The sequence below is a fragment of the Patella vulgata genome, chromosome 4, assembly GCF_932274485.2.
Source record: "Patella vulgata chromosome 4, xgPatVulg1.2, whole genome shotgun sequence".
NCBI classification, from domain to species: domain Eukaryota; kingdom Metazoa; phylum Mollusca; class Gastropoda; family Patellidae; genus Patella; species Patella vulgata.
Window position 1 is genome coordinate 20,878,022 of NC_065882.2, and position 21,120 is coordinate 20,899,141.

At 32.1% G+C, this 21,120-nt stretch overlaps 1 protein-coding gene across 1 annotated transcript; it reads left to right on the plus strand.

Annotated features, from left to right (window-relative positions):
- The first annotated feature begins 183 nt into the window (after positions 1–183).
- Positions 184–20,871, plus strand: LOC126817766 (importin-11). The gene is made up of 27 exons (XM_050544912.1): positions 184–296; positions 734–901; positions 1,125–1,225; positions 1,609–1,681; positions 1,958–2,161; positions 2,327–2,456; positions 2,786–2,893; positions 3,143–3,213; positions 3,413–3,506; positions 3,986–4,078; positions 4,471–4,623; positions 4,779–4,819; positions 5,179–5,317; positions 6,060–6,165; positions 6,853–7,016; positions 7,233–7,273; positions 7,667–7,732; positions 8,111–8,275; positions 8,918–9,110; positions 9,940–10,019; positions 10,333–10,413; positions 11,995–12,090; positions 13,949–14,062; positions 14,541–14,662; positions 15,540–15,632; positions 16,296–16,398; positions 16,820–20,871. Exons 2-27 carry the CDS (start codon positions 764–766, stop codon positions 16,976–16,978), a joined length of 2,928 nt encoding a protein of 975 aa, XP_050400869.1. The 5' UTR covers positions 184–296; positions 734–763; the 3' UTR covers positions 16,979–20,871.
- Positions 20,872–21,120: the final 249 nt, after the last annotated feature.

Consider the following 21,120-nt stretch of genomic DNA (forward strand, 5'->3'; position numbering starts at 1 on the left):
TAAGTTTATCCACTATTTTTACTAATTACAGTGTAAATATATTTACACAATTTACTTATATTCATAAATTACCATTATATGTGATATTTTTGTGGCACCTAAGTGTAAAAGTTACTGGTTGGTGATGGTGTCGGATTTTCGCTTCTTTTACACTGAGCCGATTATTTGCTCTAACCTAAAACATGGCTGACGACTTCAGGAATATTTTTTTTTAGGAAATCGTAAATTCCATTAGAAATCCCGCATTTCCAGTCATTAGAAGGACTTTCAATCTTAAATATTGCGATTTTGTAAATGTAGGTGCAATGTTAAAGTTATTATCTTTTCTGCCGAAGCAAACTTATGTTGTTAATTATTGTAATGATCTAAAAAATTCACATACCAATCCAATGCCAATGTTTACTGAATGAATTGAATGACTGACTGAATAACCCAATTTTTTTTTTTTTTTTTTTTTTTAAAAAGGGGCGATATCTTTTTGATTATCGGAATTGTCCTGGGTCATACCCAGCGAGTGCACTGAAAAACAATAAGTCAGCTATCTTTTGGCAGATGCCAATTCAATTGATGCTAAGTAGAGTAAGAGTCAAATTCAAAATTGCTCTTGTCTTGTAGCCTAATTTGAATGATGAGTATCTGTATTGAAGTACCTTACTAAAAATACTCTGGCCAACTTGAAATATTTCTGACACACACTAGACTGACATTTAATCAATTAATTCATTTCTTGCAGACGAAAATTAATACTTGTGTATATGAAACAATGGATTTAACATCTGATGAAACGTATGTGTTGGACACATTGGGTAAAGCCTGCAGTCAGAGTGCACAAACATTAAAACCTGCTGTGGAACAACTTCAACAGTGGGAGATACAACCAGGATTTTATTCAATACTTAGTGTTAGTGAAAAATCTTATACTTTCTTTATTATTATAAATTCATAATCTATTTAGCCTTTGGATTTGGAATGATGAATACTGATAATGATCACTACGGCAGATGAACTTTCTTTAGTAAAAGCTTAACCTCAGATAACAATGTCTAAAGTTATTACATAACTGATGTTGAAGCAATTAAACTAATCCTAAGAAATGAACCTATTAATCATCTTTTTTGTTCCAGAAAATATTTTCTAATCATAATATTGATGTAAATGTACGATGGTTGGCTGTGATGTATTGTAAAAATGGAGTTGATAAATATTGGAGAAAATCAGCACCCAAGTAAGGAATTTCTTCATACCATATTTTATGGAGTATATACATGTATATATATATATATATTGAACCCTGGTATTTTATAATTTTTCCTATCTTCATCCACAATTAAGTTGAAGTGGTGTATAAGACGATTGGTTCTCAAATCCATTGCAACAAGATTGTGTAATCAAAGTCCATTACTTGTCTTGTCTTAAGGAAGATTCTATTTTTATGACATTTTCTAGAGTTTATAATAACATGTATATAATTTTAGACAATGGGAAAAGGCTAAAGATGGGTTTTGACTTGCTGTCAGAGTGTTATTGGCTTTCAGTTTTGACTTACGGTACTTCGAGGACAAATTAATTTAGTGATTATAATTTGAATTTCATGATTTATCATTGTAGTTCGATAAATGAGGAGGAAAAAGAAACAATTAAAAGTCGATCCATTTCAAATTTTAATGAACCATCACCGCAGGTATGTCAACTTTGTATGCATAGTTAAGATGTGTAACCAGTTAAAAAAACAACAAAGAGATCAGATTATTTCTTTTTATGACTACCATTTAAGTAATAATAAGATTTTAATTTACAGTTTGATCAGATATGTTATTGTTCCTTATAACTTTAAAGTATGTTGATAGATAATTTCAAAGCCAATAAGAATGAGTATTTATTCATAAAGCCATCAAGTTAACATGTAACCTTTGTCTATGATAATATTCTCACTGCCAGCATTTTTTTTACTTTTAAGGTTACGCTCCAGTTAGCCGTTTTGATTGCTAAAATTGCCCGTCTGGATTGTCCAAGAAACTGGAATGATTTATTACCTACCTTGTTTCAAGCGATACGATGTAGTGATGGTTTTATACAAGAGAGAGCCTTATTGGTCTTCCATCATGTAACAAAAACACTAGCATCTAAACGCTTAGCGGTTGATAGAAAAATATTCGAAGAGGTACAGTAAAATAATTAGATGCCTTGAAATGTTTACTTTTCTTGGAATGTTAGCGGTTTATGATTGGAAGTAAACTCACAATATCTTTTACGAAGCTGATTATTATTAAGCAGAATGTTTAAGTTTTAGATACCCTTTCAAGTATTATTTTATGTTGTATTACAGCTTACTGCAGAAATATTTAGTTTTATCTTAAGTGTATGGAATACATATGTTGATCAGTTCTTTCAACTAGCTGCTAAACATGAAGAGGGTATGGCTGCTGCTATTGATAGGTGTAACCTCTCTTTGAAAAGTAAGTAATTAATATTTAATAGATGTTTGGATGTTAAAACCTGCAAAGTCTTGACTTTTATTGCATCCTAGGATTGTTTGATGTATTATGGTGTGAAGAGGGGTAAATAGAATAATATACTATATATCTGTCCCAAAATAACCTGGTTAATAATGTGTCAAACCTCATTCCATTATTTACGTCAAGAAATTTGCACTTCAAGCAAGTATATGTTGATATTTTTTTCATCTTGGGAGTTCAGCATCATGGAATGATGTTAACTGTAGTTCTACTGTATTTACTATTTCATTATGGATAATCATTAATTGCTTATGGGTATTTTTTTTCAGTTTTAAGAAAATTAATTGCTTTTGGATTTAAAGATTTAACAACATGCCCAGATGCTGTTAGTTTTATCAACTCTATATTTCAACGATTAGATCAAATGTTAGATTGCCGTAAGTTTTAGTTATTTTATATCACCATCCAAAAAATGGTCTTTTTGCCGTAAGTTTTAGTTATTTTATATCACCATCCAAAAAATGGTCTTTATTTTGAAATTTAATTAAACGAAATAACCCAACTATTTAAAGAAATTTAGAACACTGTTTCATTAAATGAAAGTTACATAGATCTATATTCTGTTCTATAGGTTTTTTTGTGGGGTAACGTTTCAGGTCTATTGATTTTGTTTTGTAATATTTCAGGTCGAACCATGTGGGGAAATCATTTAATGGTAGAAAAATGTGAAAAACTGGTTGTAACTTTGACAAAAGTGGTAAGATTTTGTTCATTTATCAAAATTATTATTCATATCAACATAATTTCAAAATGATTAATGATAAAGTCTCAAAGTAAGAGACATCATTTAACAGTTCAAACTGTTTACATACTTATTGTGAGTTAATAATTGATTAAGAAATATATCTTTCATTATAAAAATGATGATTGTGTTAATTTTATTATGTTTATTACAGTTGATTGATACACTTGAAATGCATCCTATAGCCTTTGTACAGTTTGTTAGAACTAGTTTAGAATTTGTTGTAAGATATAATTTTACAGCAAAAGGTAATTATCAATGTTTTTTTTTTATTCCTTCTTTTCAGCACTGACTGAGATAATAAAGCCGGGTATACGCGAGGCAGTGTACTATGGGTGCTAAAGCCCACTTTTATTTTGAATTCCAATTGTCACAGGATCTTTTATGTACACACCACTGTGAACACATGACTTCAGTTTTTTGTCTCATTATACCATACCAGGCCCTCTGTCCTACGCCACTGACAAGGGAGAAACCATGCCAGAAGTTCTTGAAGAACTTTCTCAACCAAGCACATCACCCACTGACCTACTGTGACTCCCTTGCGTTTCTATACCCTCCTGACAAAAACATATGTCTAGCTAGATTTCCTTTCAACTTCACTTATTTTACCATTATGTTGTGATCTATAGTGATAATATTCTTCATATATAGAAAGTCACGGAATGATATGTGTCTCAATACATTTATGTAAAGTTGATGAATATTTCAATGATTTTATTTACAGGTCTTCTATTTGAACGATTTGTTGTCAATTGTTTTAATTTGATGAAAGGAATTCTTTTCTGTGACGTCTACAAACCTCCAAAAAATCCACAAGGTATAAATTATCCATATTAGATGACTTACTGTAATATTCTTCAGACTGTTGTGTCTGTAACTTTGTTTAATTCAACATGTGAAAGCAAGGTTATGGAAACCAGTCTATATTGGTAGAGTATCCTATATTAGGAGGCATACATTTTCTGGAACTCCCTATACAAATTAACGTCTTCTTGTTTGTATGATCTGTTTTTGAACTCAAGGTTATAAAGACCAGCCTATATTTGTAGAGTATTCTATATTGGGGGGGGGGGGAGGAGGTATTTTCTGGAACACCCAAACCCATGTACAAATTAACGACTTGTTTGTGTGATCTGTTTTAGGGGATGTTTCCGAACCTTTTAACTTTTTGCGTAATAAAATTTTAATTATGTCAAGTTTTTATTTCAGATTCCAGTTCAATCAGCATGCAAGCACATAAAATACTGACAGAATTCTTCACTTACGATACTTTATCAGAAATTTGCAGACGCTTAGTTTCACAATACTTTCTACTAACATCTGATGATCTTCTAACCTGGGAGGCTGATCCAGAAGATTTTTGTAAGTATAATATATTGTATTAAAAATTCATCAAATTATAATAACAAAGGGCTAACCCTTTAATTTTGCTATGGACACTCTATTTCTAAATACTGCTGTCTCCATCAAAAATAACTATTAAAGCAAAGTAGTGAATTATCCAATGTATTTTTCAGGTCAAGAAGAAGTTGGAGATTCCTATAAATATTCATTGCGGGTAAGACAGAAATATATTAAAAACATTTAGCCTTTCAAACCTGACTATATTTCAGATGAAATATTGCAGATCGTCTGTAGTAATGTTTGTGGAGATGACAAAGACTTTTCTAGTCATATAGATAGTATAACCAATGATAACTATAATATTAATTAGAATATCAAAATATCGAAAAGTATGGCAATAATGTATCATTTCTAAAACACAATAAACATTTATGTGGAATACAACAATCACTGATTGAATACTTTTATGAAACATTGTGCTGTATGTATAACAACCAGTGATAGTTTTTATTGTACTAAATACTACTCAAGGATCATGCATCATTTCAGTAAAGTGTATGTTATATTTTCCAGCCATGTACAGAAGTGTTGTTTTTAACAGTGTTTAAAGAGTTTCGGTTGACATTAACATCAGTTTTATTACAAATGGTACAAGCTAATCAGGGTCCTTGTGATCCTGATAATTTAGAGGCTTTGCTCAAAAAAGATGCAGGTTTGTAGAATATTATTTATACATTGGCATTAATTTCTGTTCCTTTGCCCACGTTATCTGGTGTATATCTTATATCCCATGGCGAATGATGTTAAGGAAAGAGATATCATCGAACCAACTACTGGTACTTTAAAATTTGAATCTGATTCCTTACCTGGAAGAAGAAGATGTTGAAATGTGTGTTCGTCCATCCCAGTTTTGTTTTTGGAGCACATCTCAAGAAACACTTGAGATATCTTTACAAAATTTAGTGAAAATATCAACCTATTATCCCATACTAAACTGAGGCTGCCTGTCTACAGTTAGCTTCGCTTGAGAACAGACACTAAGCTAGTTGTCCAACATTTTAAGTCCTAAATCGACGATTTTAGTCGAAAACACTGAGTATGCTTCGAGAATTTAGAGAGTATTTATTCTGCTTTCATTTAATGAAAATGAATAGGTTTATTTAGTCTTTGTGTGTATGCTAGATGTGAAATGGAGTAGAACTGCGTTACAAAACAAAATACTAATTTTTGGATATGGCCGCTATTCAGGACAGATTTATGCTCGAATTATGAAGTCTCTGTGTGCAGAATGCCTATTACACTTGTTGTAACTTTTGTTAATTTGATTAATTTTTGTTGACTTAATTTTTGTGCAATGGGGCAGGATGTTGATGATCAAGTCATCTTGTTTCCAGTCAAAAGGCCAATGGGTGGTGCTTGTATTAATTATAAGTCAGATGTTATTTATATTTCAGTTTATAATGCAGTAGGTCTGGCATCATTTGATCTGTTTGATGATATCAATTTTGATCAGTGGTTTTTAACACATTTAGTACAAGAATTACAAATCAAACATTTTCAGTAAGTAATATCTACTTTTACTTATGTATCTATGCAAAATGTAGGCCACACAAAAAAATATTCTGGTTTTCACCAAGTCTTATGTGGAAGGAAAATTTTCATTTTTTTGTTTGTATTTTATCAAACAAATTCAAAACATCATATTTGAATGATCTACATTTATTTCTTTATGTGTTCAATCATGCTGTTTGCAAGAATTGGCTTACATTTTTTCTAATTCTGATTTCCCAGTACTAAAATTCACCTGTGTTATTATACACAAATCAGTTCAACTAAATACAAGTTCCTTTACTTAACGAACATGAAATAATTGTTGATTTGAATTTGTAAGAGCCAGGAATACAGTAGTACTACAGTAGAGGATTCCCAGCAGGCAACTAACTATACACAGATCAATTATAAACTGAATAAAATTGTATCTTGGCATTAATCATAATTGTGTAAATGATTACCATAGAGTACATAGTGAGCATAACATTTGGGGATGGATTGTTGCTTTACATATATACATTATTATTATTAATAAATAGCCATAAGTAAAACTTATATCCGAGAATATGAGATTTCTTTTATAATCATTATTTCCTTGAACAAAAATCAATCTCATGATATATTGTGGTACATGTACTGTGGTATGTACTCCTATAAATATTATGATTATTATTTATGTAAATGTTGTTATTTTAGATATCGTATTATCAGACGTAGAGTGATATGGTTGATTGGACAGTGGGTCGGAGTAAAGATGTCGGTTAATTTAAGACCTATGTTATATGAGATTATTTTATCGTTATTATCAAAAGATGAAGATTTAGCTGTTAGATTAGAAGCTGCACAATGTTTGAAGACTGATATCCTTTTATTTTAGTGATTTGTAACTTTTTTTTCCAGTGATAAGCAAAATAACGGAATAATCGTGAGAGATATGTTAAATTTTGTTTAATATTTTATTATCAAACAGAATAAATATTTCATTTTAAAATGAAAAATAACCATTCATCCATGTAATATGTTCAAAGTGATTTATTTTGTGGTTGCCTGTATTTATTATCCTTGACAACATTTACCTGTAGATGATTTTGAATTTAAAACAGAACAACTCCTTCCAGTAAGTATATATTTATTATATCATCAATGTAAAAAAACTTTCTCTAATAGAGAGAGGGAGAAATGGGGTTTAACGTCCACTTAAAACACAAACTAGGTCATTTCGGGACTAACACATGTTTCAATTTTATTTCAATAATTCACTTGCATGTAAGGTCTTTAGCAGTGGGAGGATACTGGAAGACATGGAGAAAACCCACAAGGTTGGACATGTGACCCTACACCTTGTCACATACAACTGGGGAATCAAAACCACTCCAGTTGACTCATTGACAGACCTTATGATACAACACGCACGCATAAACCATTTGCCCCCCCCTCCCCCCTTAGTAAAATGGCAGTTCTGTTCATATTTCAACAAATAAAACTTCTTTTTAATTCTTTTTCGTTTCAGTATTTGGAATCATTATTTGCTCTCCTGTTTGAACTTCTAAAAGAAGTCAGGGAATGTGATACAAAGGTAAATTAAAAAAAGGGATTCTTGCTTTATATCGTTAATTATTGAACATTTTTCTGGACACAATTTTTGCTCAGGAGATTTTGTCCAGACCTGACCTCTGATTCAGCCAATAAAGAGAAGCTTTTCATCTTTCCATTTGGCAACCAATCGTAATGGTTTAAATCAGGCTTCTAAACGATCACTGATTCTTCATTTCACTGATCTGGACAAATCATATGAAATTCAGATCAATTGATAACCTCTGTCATCTGAACTCTAGAAGCATTTAACAGAAATTATTGAAAAATAAATAGGTTGATGATCATACAGTATAGATCAGTAAATTATTTAAATCCTAGTTAAATATCTAATTTGAATGCGTTTGTTTTTTTTTTTCAGATGCATGTATTACATGTACTGTCATTTGTGATAGAAAGGGTTGGCTCTAAGATACAACCCTATACATCTGCTTTAGTTCAATATCTTCCACAATTATGGCACGAATCAGGTGAACATAATATGTTACGATGTGCTATATTAACTACTCTTATACATCTTGTACAGGTGAGTACTTTTATTACTCTTTCATGAAATTTTTTGTAGCGGAAGGTCAGATGTTGTTTTAAAAGTGATCAAATCAATTCAGTGATATCCCATGATTTTAAGCAGATATCAGTCATTGATTTGTTCAACCAATCTTTAGAAAGTTTTATAGAATTATGTTTTCAAACTTGCATAATTCATGATATATCGAGATCTGAGCTTATAAGTTGTGGTAATATGTAACTGAACTCAATTTATGTTTACTATAATAAGGTCTTGTAATTGGTATGCGTAATACTATTTACTATGCATCTTATAACATGTACAATAGTATTTGGTTGTTGATTACCAATAACACAGATTTTCTATCCCTGTACCTTCCAAAACATGTACAAGAGCACAGAATGTTGATGACCGAGTCTTGTTGTTGTAATTTAATTCAGAGTTTTGGTACAACATGTGTTAATTATAAATTATATGATTTTTCTAATGTTATAATTCAGGGTTTTGGTTCAAAATGTATTAAGTGATCAGATTTTTTATAATCTTATAATTCAGGGTTTTTGTAAACGTGTTTAGTTATATGACTTTTGTAATATTGTAATTCAAGGGTTTGGTATAACATGTGTTAAGTTCTGTGATTTTTATTTTATTGTAATTCAGGGTTTTGGTACAACATGTATTAAGTTATATGATTTTTTAATACCGGTGATAGAAATGAGTACAGATGTCAATCAAGATCAACATGTATATTTATTAGAAGATGGTCTAGAGTTGTGGGACGTTACTTTACAGAACTCTCCTCACTTAACTGACAAATTGTTAAAAATATTTAATCAAATGCCCGCTTTATTAGGTAAGAATGGTAAACACTTTCACTGCATTAATTCAAATTCTTGTAAACCAGATATTTGAGGGGATGGCCGAAGGGTTAGCACGTGCGCGCTGTATCATAAGGTCTGTCATTCAGTCAACTGGCATGGTTTTGATTCCCCAGTTGTATGTGACAAGGAGTAGGGTCGCCTGTCCAACCTCATGTGTTTTTTCCATGTCCTCCGGTTTCCTCCAACTGCTAAAGACCCCTACGTGCAAGCTAATAATTGGAATAAAATTGAACAATATGTTAGTCCCAAGATGACCTATTTTGTGTCAAGTGGACCTTAAATTTCATTTTTTTTTCTCTCTCTCTCTCCCTAAAAAAACACCCATGAGGCAAGCACTGGGCAAAAATGTCAGGGTATCACTAACTGGCAGCCTGACGGATTATTGTCTGCCAGCTTGACTAGATGATTTTGGGAACATTAAGGGGTTTAAACATACAGCAGAGTCTGCCATTAAATGACAGGAAAAGATGTTGGCAGAAGATAATCCATGGTAAAGGGACAGTAAGTAACGATAAATACATTCTAAAGATACGCCCTGAATCATCAATCATGTTAGCAGACAAACATGGCTTCTAAAAATAGATATTTTATATCTTGGGGTATTTCCTCGTGAATACAATGTTTTGAGAGGGATTTGAAGCAAATTTTTGATGGATTGATTAGTTTGAATATGATTTTAGTCCATATGTAATATCAAATCACCCAGTTTGTACATAGGAATGTATCTTTAAGGCATGTAAATTTACGGTCAGTCAGGACTGGCAGATTAACTCCAGGTTAATAGCTGTTTTCACATTTCAGAATTGGGTACAGAAAATTTGCGGATCTGTTTAAAAGTTATAGAAGCTTATGTTTTATTAGGACCTCACGAATTTATGCAGGTTAGTATATATAAAAATTACAGACTTATCCTGTTTTTAGTTCCTAAGACCACTGAGAATTGTAAAGAAAAATATGTAATTTGAAGACTTTTGTGTCTACACTGTAGAAACGTTTGAATTTTTATATTTTGATTTTCCAAATAAAAATATTGTTTTAGAATAATATATGGAAAGTTGAGAAAGGCAATCAGTCATTGATTCATCCGCATCCAAATGTCATGTTTCCATGTTAATTTGTTATGGAAATATTAGCAGTTTAAATATCTGTCATTTCTTATGGAATATGCTAGCCTTTCCATTTTATGTTTTTCAGGCATACTCTGCTGTTTTGGTGCCGTCTTTTTCTAGTTTGATGACTGATATTAGAGCAGAAGGTTTAGTGATGATTTTACGGGTAAAACTTATTTTCTATTTAAACCACAATATATGATTTGAACTCTAGTTATATGCATAGACATTTAGACAAGGGTTAGAGCATTTAACCTTGTGGTATTTTAACTTTTAGCTACATATGACCTTCGTGACATTTAATTTGGTATGAATTGAAATTATTTTAATAAATAAAAGGAAAATATTCCAGAATAAATGGCAAATATTGTGTTATAGACCATAGACATTAATAAATACCCTAGATAAAACCCATATTGGATAAAAAATTACTCTAAGCAGCCAATTTTAACAATTGATTTCATGTTGCAGTGTTTATGTGACTGTTGTAATACTGTTAAACTTATTATATTTATAACCTCTAATGTCAAGCCCATGATATTACAGAATCTGTAATTTTTGTTTTAATATTATCAAGTAATATCTAAAGAACGCCTTATGAACCTTATTTTTGTTAAATATAAATAAGGAAAAAAATAATTAAGAAAATGTACACATTAATTCATGGAGTAAGTTTTGGCTAAAAAAATAAACTGATATGACTTACGTCTTAATACTGTTATCATTCAAATTTCTTGATAGGCTTGAAATTTAAATCATGGAAGAGAAACATTTTTATACGCCCACATTGAAATGTGGTCGTATATTGTCGTCGCCCCCGTCCGTCCGTCTTGAGACGAGGAAGCCTATAGATTTTCAGGGATTTCCGATTATTACTGCCAGAGTTATGGCCCTTGATCGCTTCAAAAAATCTTGTGGACGCTCTAGAGGTCAGAGTTAATATCCGATTGACTTTAAATTTATACATAGTGTTTAAGGTCATGAGACGAAGAAGCCTATTGATTTTCAGCAATTTCCGATAATTACTTCCAGAGTTATGGTCCTTGATCAATTCAAAAAATCTTATGGATGCTCTAGAGGTCAAAGTTAATATCCGATTGACTTTAAATTTATACACAGTGTTTAAGGTCATGAGACGAAGAAGCCTATTGATTTTCAGCGATTTCCAATAATTACTGCCAGAGTTATGGCCCTTAATCACTTTGAAAAATCTTGTGGATGCTCTAGAGGCTAAAGTTAATATCCGATTGAGTTTAAATTTATACACAGTGTTAAAGGTTATGAGACGAAGATTTTCGATAATTACTGCCAGAGTTATGGCCCTTGATCACTTCAAAAAATCTTGTAAATGCTCTAGAGGCTAAAGTTAATATCCAATTGACTTTAAATTGATACAGAGTTTAAGGTCTTGAGACAAACAAGTTTTTTGATTTGCAATGAATTTTTATGACTTGAACAGCTAAAACCATGATGTTAAAAGTTTCCTATACTAAACGTTAGCATGGGGCAAAACTTTATAAAAACCAAACCAATTCTAATGGTTTTCTGATAGTTACTTAATGAGTTGTTACTCTTAATCAGATTTTAATGTATTATAAATGTTTCATTACCGAAAAAGTAAAAATATGTGACAATTCTTGTTGACTGCCCGGACGATTTAGCTGCTGTTGGCGTATGTTTCGTTGCCTGGCAACCTATCTTTAAAGTTAAGTAAATCAATTGTCTTATATTTTATTTTTTTTTATAGGTGATAGAAGTTGTATTTAAAACATTCCCTACAGAAGGTCCACAAGTCTTTCAACCAATTCTTAAAGGAATTGTTAGAACAGTTATAGATGGAGAGGTAAGTTAGTTTGCGTATATCGTATATCTCATAGAATGGTGGGCTATTTAAAGGAGATATGTGCCTGGATCGCTGTCATATTGAGTTTTTTGGAATGTGATTTTATTTCCGAGAGCCAGTGAATAAAGCACTGGAAGTCCTGGGTTCAACCTGTATTGTTCCTCTGGATGACCTGGCGCCTGGTACGTTCGGGCATTTTTCTGCGCGAACTCTTAGTTTTTTTTTTTTACTGGCATGCGCACAGGTACTATTTCTTTTTCTTTTAACAAGTACCCAAATCGGGGATTTCGTGCGGAGGTAGTTCGGAGGTAAACAGTCTGTGAAGTACAACACTTGCCACTGTACCTGTGTATCGCTAATTATAAACCGAATGTCTGAAGACAGTTCATACATATCACTCAAAAAATTTTCAGTACAAACTCAGTTGATTCACGCTCGATTTGCTACTAAACAAACCCATCGGTTTATTTTCTCAACAGTGTGACCCGAAGTGACCGCGGATTTATTGACCTTGTATGAACTTATCCATAGCTATATCCTTACACCGAGAGAAATTATCTAGTCTCGGTGAAAAGAACCATGGTCATCTGGTAGAAAATTACTTTTGTATTTTTTGGAACGGAAAACAGTGTTTTTAGAAGCAAACTAACCTGCCGCACATGAGGAAGTCATTATACTAATAATAAAAGGCGAGACCTCTTTTTGCGGCGCAGGCTTATCACTGAGTAGTAAACCGTCCACAAACAATAATATAGGAAGCCTAGTGACGAGTGTAGTAAGTAGGCTATAGACTATAGGTTTGAGTCGAGATTACTCGTATTCAGTTTACTCTGTTTTTGCGATAACCAATTATGTGAGAAATACCATACTGACATTCGGTTTTTAAAAGTTGTACGCGAACTAAATGCGTTTGTTAGATACTGACAGATCAGCCCCGAGTCCAACAATCGCCGCCCGAGCTGTCTTCGTCAGCTAGTTTCACAATATCGTGCAATAGGTGTATTAATGTGATTTTTAGGTTTAACCCCGCAAACAATGCCAAAATAGTGTTTTCACTGCTTACAGAAAACTGAAATTTAAAAAAAAAATTTTTTATGAGGGTGACCCTCCCACACACTCCCTATCGAGCTGCCGCTCGGTCTGCGCAGCCTCATGCCTGGCACATACTGTCAACATTGTATATTTTTCCGTTTCCGCCCTTCCCCCCCACAATATATATTTCACGGCTACGTTCCGACGGTACCAGCATACCCAGTTGTTGACACCCATTACATCACTCCTGTCTAACAAATCATAAAGCTGTGGTGTTACGGTGGCGGCATAGTATTTCACCGTAACACCACAGCCACTCTAACCATTCATAATACATCTAACTATCCCTTTACAGCACTTCACTCCCTACACATTTTCCCTCGTCCTACTTTCCCAAACGTCAACAACACATCTCATACATCCAGTTCGCTGATTAACCCTTGTACCACGTCTACTGGATTTTCTTGTGTGAATCCAGCTTGTCAGTGGTGCAGGAAGGAGGGCATGTCTAGTCATATGGGTAGTATAAAAAAAAACAAACTCCTGTGTACACATTGGCGTGCACATAAAAGAACCCCTAAAAGTTGGAATTTGAAATAAGATTTGGCCGTAGCGCCGCTGTTCGAGCCAAATTTCCCTCATATTGCACCGCATGGCATATGCCCGTCCTCATTATCTAGATGGAGCAGAATAGTATAATGACATTTTAACAGAAGTATATGATTCACCAACCTGTAGGAATGTAGAGAGAATTTATAATGAATGTAATGCTTGATAGTTCTTGTAATATAAGAATTTGATGGGATTATGAATATTTTTGTTACAGGAGAATCCAGTTGTTTTATCAATGTATCTAAGTCTTTGTGCCCGAGTGTTATTACAGAATCATGCTGTATTTTGGTCGATTTTAGAAACAGTTGCTGTCGATACACAACGAAATGTAAGTGATTGATACTTAATGGACAGTGTTTAAGAAATTCCATTCAATAATGTTCAATATGTCTGGTCTTAAGTTTACATTGTTGTTTGCTAATTTCAGTCATGTCTAGCAATCAAGATAACTATCTCAATTAACAATTTTTATACTGCAAGCTGAACAATGTATCAAACATTATTTACAACCTGTCTAGTGTGGTAATCTCGACAGATCTTCAGAATATCATAGTATGTTCTGTGTTATTAAACTAGGATTAAGAAATGTTGGTCACAGAAAGACTGTCCCAACTGGAGTCAAGTAAAAGGAAATTATGTTACTTCGATTTACTAGGATTAAGAAATGTTGGTCACAGAAAGACTGTCTAAACTGGAGTCAAAAAAAGGAAATTATGTTACTTTGATTGACCTGTTTGATTTTGCTACTGAGGAATAAAAGTATATTTAATGTTGTAATAAATTAGAATATTTGTATTTTATTATAGACTCAACAGTTATTACGTGGTATATTAGATACATGGGTAGAAAGAATAGATTCTATTACCCAGCCTGAAAGAAGAAAAATCTCTGCTTTAGCTATGGCATCACTTCTTTCAATAAACCATAGGTAGGTTTGATCAATGAAATTAGTAAATCTGTTCAATAAACCATAGGTAGATTTCATCAATGAAATCAATAAATCTGTTCAATAAACCATAGGTAGGTTTTGATCAATGAAATCAATAAATCTGTTCAATAAACCATAGGTAAATTTTGATCAATGAAATCAGTAAATCTGTTCAAAGGTAGATTTGATCAATGAAATCAATAAATCTGTTCAAAAAAACATAGGTAGGTTTGATCAATGAAATCAGTAAGTCTGTTCAATAAACCATGAGTAGGTTGGATCAATGAAATCAGTAAATCTATACAATAAATCATAGGTGGGTTTGTTCAATAAGATCAGTTAACTCTGTTCAATATACCATAGGTAAACGTTGATCAATGGAAATAGTAATTCTGATCAAATTATGCTTGCAGTTTTTTAATGGAGAATTTCTCCAGGACAGCAGTTAAATTCTGCTGACTAGGGATCTCCAATATAATTATATTACCAATGTGTATATGTACCAAGGATGCTATCTCAAAATTTCTGCTCGTCAGACATTTTTAGTTGAGGTTAATAAATGTCAGAATTAGGTCACCAGAAGTCGGTTGTCAGCTTCAGGAAATTCACGCCAGTTATATTCCTCTCAAATGACTTGTCTTCATTTATATGGCAGAAAATGAAAGCAAAACGTCTGATAAAAATAGTTCACGTTGTCGAAACATCATTTGTTTTCTTTATGAAACGGTATATGGGTGAAGTAGTATCCCTGATGTGTACACTGTACCTCGGTAATACAGAATGAGTCGAGCAATTAAATTATTTAATACCAGTTCAATGAATTATTTTTGGAGACAATTGTTTGTTGATTAATATTTGTATGTGTATTTTATTGTAGCATTGTAGTAGAGAAGTTTAATTGTATTATAAATTTATGTGTGGAAGTTCTACATGATGTTTGTCAAAGAGATGATAATGGTGCACAAACAGAGTAAGTTACATTTCATTTGATTTGTTCCTAGATAAAATACAAAATAGAACCCTTTGAATTATCTAAAATTCATTGGCCAAAAATTCTCATATACAGTCCACAACAACGTTACAGCTTCTAGGACACCCCAATTATTTTTCATATCATGGCTGATGCATTACATTGTTTCAAAAATACACAATCTTGCCATGGAATCTGTTTTTAGCCAACTGTTCTGCATCTCAGTAGATATTAATTTTACAGATCATGCTCTCCTGCTTTTTCTATTAACTTGCTAATTAGTCAAAATATTCACAGTGCAGTTCCCTTTATGGAATTTGTGGACGATTTAGCTTCTGTGAGCATACAGCAGCCTATCTTTGTACTTGAAATATATGCCATTGTGTTCAAGGAATAGAAGATGTTCCCTTCTTTACATATTTAGGATATCATAGCTCTAGTTAAATTTATGTATATTGAAAGTAAAGAATATTAATTTATATAATATAGTACTCTATAGCTAGTTATTAGTGAAGTAGTAAATATTAATGTATATTGTATATAATATAGTACTTTATAGTTATTAGTGAAGTAATAAGTATTTAATATATATTGTATAATATAGTACTCTAGTTATTAGTGAAGTAGTAAATATTATATTAATGTATATTGTATATAATATAGTACTCTAGTTATTGGTGAAGATGAAGTTATAGAAACTAGTTCCTATCCACCTGATGATAATTACTCTGATATACCTACAGAACATGATACACGCAGAAAAAATGTAAGTAGCATATGAATATTCATATACATCCAAATTTAAATGTGGACATAATATATTGGTTTCACCTTTGTAAGGCAGTCCGGCATCTGGCACATTACAGGACAAATGTTGAGATGGAATTTTATAAAAGTTGGTGGTATAATTCATTGGGCATAAGGAAATTGGGAAATTCTGATCACCTATCACAGAATTATTCCCCCTTATTTATGTTCCAATTCATGAAATCTTCTGAACTTGTGAAGCAGGATTTGACAAAGATTTCTTTTATTTTAGAAGATAAGAATGAATACCTCATGTAAGCCCCTATTATAAGACAACTCTCATTGGACTAATTTGATTTTTAATTCAAAATATGGAGAAAAGTGCAATTTTACAGTCCAATAATAATGTATACAATTAGCCATTTGCTTTTGATTTTCAGTTAAGTCGTAAGGATCCAGTGCATACAGTATCTTTAAAAGAATACGTAATGAGTCAGCTAACACAATGTCAACAAGTCCACGGTCAAATGACGTTCGACCGAATCATGGGTGAATTGGATCCAGAAATAATTCAACAATTACAAGAACTTTGTAGCTGACATTGTTAAAATAAGATCTTACATAAAGATATTGGTTTCTTTAACTCATTGCATCTTTCCATCAATGCTATAGAAATTATGCTAACTACAACTTACGTAGTTCTTGTAGGTAATCAAAAACCATACCATATAAACCAAAGACCAGTGATATTCAGCCCAGTCGGGCGTTTCCGTGTTCTGTGCTTTCAATTTTGGCGAGTCGACAGGGAGGTTGGTGAGCTACATGTGCGGCCAAGTTAGAAGAGGCAATGTGTTTGTCTGTAGATTTTTTTCTGTGATATGAAAAAAAGTGAGTCTTCAACAAGAGAAATTCTATTGTGCATTTATTATTTTGCAAAAACTATTTGATACACTAACTAAAATCTATTAAATTTGTGTGAAGAAATGTAGAGAAAGACAAACTGTTGGTGTGGAGTCGGAAATTTCTCTGTGAATTTGATAGACTGACTTGCTTCTTATAACATTTCCAACAAAAAGTGCTAAATCTTTTTAAGTGTCTTCAGTTTTGTGATAAAGCGAATGTAAAGGGCATTTTATTTTGTTTTTATACTTGTTAAAGGAAAATCTATAAATGTATAAAGGGACTGAAACCAGTGACCTCAAAACAGTAGACATTTAACACATATAATATGGGTATATATAATAGTATATACACTTAATACATATACAGGGGCCCACTTAATTTAAATATAGATAATGCTTTGTAACTATCTTAATACAAAAATACAATAGATTTTGATAGCTATGTAAATGTCCCAAATAAAGTTATGGAATATGGATGCTCTAGAATGAAATCTGGAGCAGAGTAAGTTACTAGGAAATAAATTATTTAAAAATGGTTGATATCAAAACTGCCTTGAAAATGAAACTGTTTTTTTTATTTTTGCCTTTAAACTCAAAAGTTTGGAGTAAATGTTCTGAGCCGTAGTGTTGGTCTTATGATTCAGGTTCTTTGCTGATGTGTATCGTTTGCTAAATCCAGTGAGCCAAATATTTGCTACATATTATGATAATAGAAAGTGTTATGCTATTTTCTCTATGATGGTTTTTATAGCGCTAATGGAGCATACAGCATTCAGCTTCTTTAATTATGAACAAATTGAGGCATCACTTTTGAAAAAAAGGCCCAACGTGGCTGAATAAAGGCTGAATATAGAGTTTAAAACGATACATAATCAGAAATACTTTTAATAAAAAAAATCATATTGGTAAAAAAAAATTATTCACATCATCATTCCTAACTTAAGTTATGGCCATCTGTGTTACAAATGATTTAACACCATAAAGTTATAAAAATTCTGCTATCTTTATGAGGGTCTTGCATATAATATTAGTACAAAAACAGCTGTCTTTACATTTTTTCAATATATGTATATGTGAATGATCTGCCTTGTGTCCTTCATGAAATTGTCAAATGATCACCTACATGTTCATCCAGCAACATGCAACCATAATGAAACACAGTAGGTATCTGTACTCTAGTCATTTGTTTATACCCATTCTAAAACCTAGAAGAATACCACTTTAAGTCCATTTACAGGATATAATTTCCTAATTACCGCCCATTAGTAGTACACTAGTACACAATTAGCTTTGTTCTTGCTTAAAAATGAATAGGGACTGTAGTATCTTATAACTGATACATGTTTGTCAAAGCATTAAGTTGGAACTGGTCACATGTACTGTGTTGTAGGTGTATGCAAGGCATATCTGATCAAGGATAACTTTATATCAACTGTTTCATTGTTCTTTAAAAGAAATGCACGTTTTATGTATTTTATTCTATTTACTGTGTATATGAAGATTATAAATCTGGATTATATATGCATTCAATTAATGGATATCTCATTTATTTTTCTAAATTTCAACTAAAAGGTGATTACAGCAACTATAAAATATTGAGGAAGAAATCTGGTAATTTGTTATAGCAATTATTATTCTAGCATATTCATTAACCATCAGTGTTTTCATTGATCTATCAAGTTCACTTGCAGACTAATCAGAATCTTGTGACAACAAAAGTACTCAACTGGGCAAGTGAATTCTGTAGATTGATAGAAATGATTGACAATAGTTGCTCTCTCATGTAACACTGTTGTTAAAATGCTTCAAGAATATGTTATTCTAGTTTATATAATTATTTATGTCTAATGAATTTAAGTATTTTTAATCAAATTTTCCAAAGTGATCAAAAGGTTTCTAACCATCTATTTTAATTTAATAGAAAGAATTAATCATACTACATTCAGAGAGTATCAATCCAAGCTCTCTATGTATAGAGAAATCTTTTTGATAATTATACAGATACTCAAACTGTCAGAATCACAAACAATCTGATTAAAACACAGATCCTATTTCATTTCGTTTTTTATAAAACAAAATTGCTTGTTTTACTACACTAGGATCTGGAAAGGTTGTTGTCATTGACAGGTTCTGGATGATGTGAGGGTTTAGCTAATGAAACCGTCTGTTACAGGGAACTTCATGTAGTCAGATCTTCATGTAGTGTAGGTCATTGAAAGTATAAAAAAAAAAACCCAAAAAACGAAATATAGATCTGTATTTTAATCAAATTGAATCACACAGGATACCCGATTGAACATTCCAAAATTAAATTCTATCAATCTCACAAGAAATTTGTGTGACAAAGCATGTTTCATGCAAGCCACCACAAGTGTTTGGTACCATTATCAATAAAGACAGAAACATCAATTCGATTGCAGTACTGTCGATTTGCAAATTATAAGTCAATTATAATTATAATTTCTTCTTATAATTGGGATTAATATTGGACACTTTATTGAAACTCTTGGAGTGTACTGTATAATTAATGATTTACTTAAGTTTCTAAATGTGCAAGGATTGTACATGAATAGGGTGTTAATCATGGTGCAGTCAATCCAGCTACAATTTCTAAATGTACTGTTATGACCTGGTGTCTCTGTAGTCAGTTGGGTTGTGTTATTATAAGTAATATTATTAAAGGGGAACTCCATTTGTTGTTATGTGTTTATAATTTATTCATTATCTAACATTAGAATAGTTTTTAATCCAGTAACTCTGCATATTCACACTGCCAAATGTTTAATAGAGAAACTGTTATTGCATGTGATGTGGGTTTTGTTCTTCCCTGCTGGCTGGCTGTCCATCTGTCACACAATAACTCTCCTTCTAACCGAGGTAGAATATTCAAATTTGGTTCATTAGGTCAATATCTTTTCTCTTTACCGAGTTGGATGATGAACTTTACTGCTTAGATTAAGCAGCTCTCTGTCTGTTTGTCACATCCTTTGGAACAATTACTCTGCTTTTAATTGAGATAGAATGTTCCACCTTGGTTTACATGCTCATTAGGTGAATGGCTTGACTGATTAGGATGATGCACATTTTAGCAGTTTGAGTGATCAATGTCTGAGTATGAGCATTTTCTGCTCAGGTTAAACAGAGTGAAAAAAAATTGATTATTCAAATTGCAAGTATTTTTTGAGATTGAGGCAGGGGACATCAGCATCACTACTGGCTAGTTTTATTTACAGTGACTGTCGGTTCCCCGCTAACGTCATACATAAAGTTTCTGTGTTAATTTGATATATACAGGTTGTGCATTCTTGAAAATATTTCAATATGATATATATAATAAATAAAATATTAAGAAACCTGCAACGACTGGAGTTCTCCTACAAAACCAGGTGTTCAGTAAATGAGGTTATATTAAAAGCAAATACAATGCATATGATAATGTATGAGGTGAATACTATGTATATTTGACCTTGCTGTATATTCAAATTATGTTTATAAGTTATGCTTTCTACAATATCAGCTTGTTATTACTGTATATGAGATGTAATTGCTACATCATGTAATGCCATAATAAAATCTATATTAAGAATGTTTCTTTGTGTTGTTCCAGTCTTAACCAGATTTTGCACTGCATAACAATAACAGTAAAATAGTGGAGTTTCTTGGTACCCTGTGCATAATAACTGTATAAGGTCTAGATTATAACAAATCTCAAGACAATAGAGAAGTAACAGATATATTTTAATAAATAAAATTGGTATATTTGGGGTCGAAGGTTCTTGCATACTAGATGTGTGTAACTATCTGAAGCTGTTTTAATACTTTTACGGAAAAAATACACT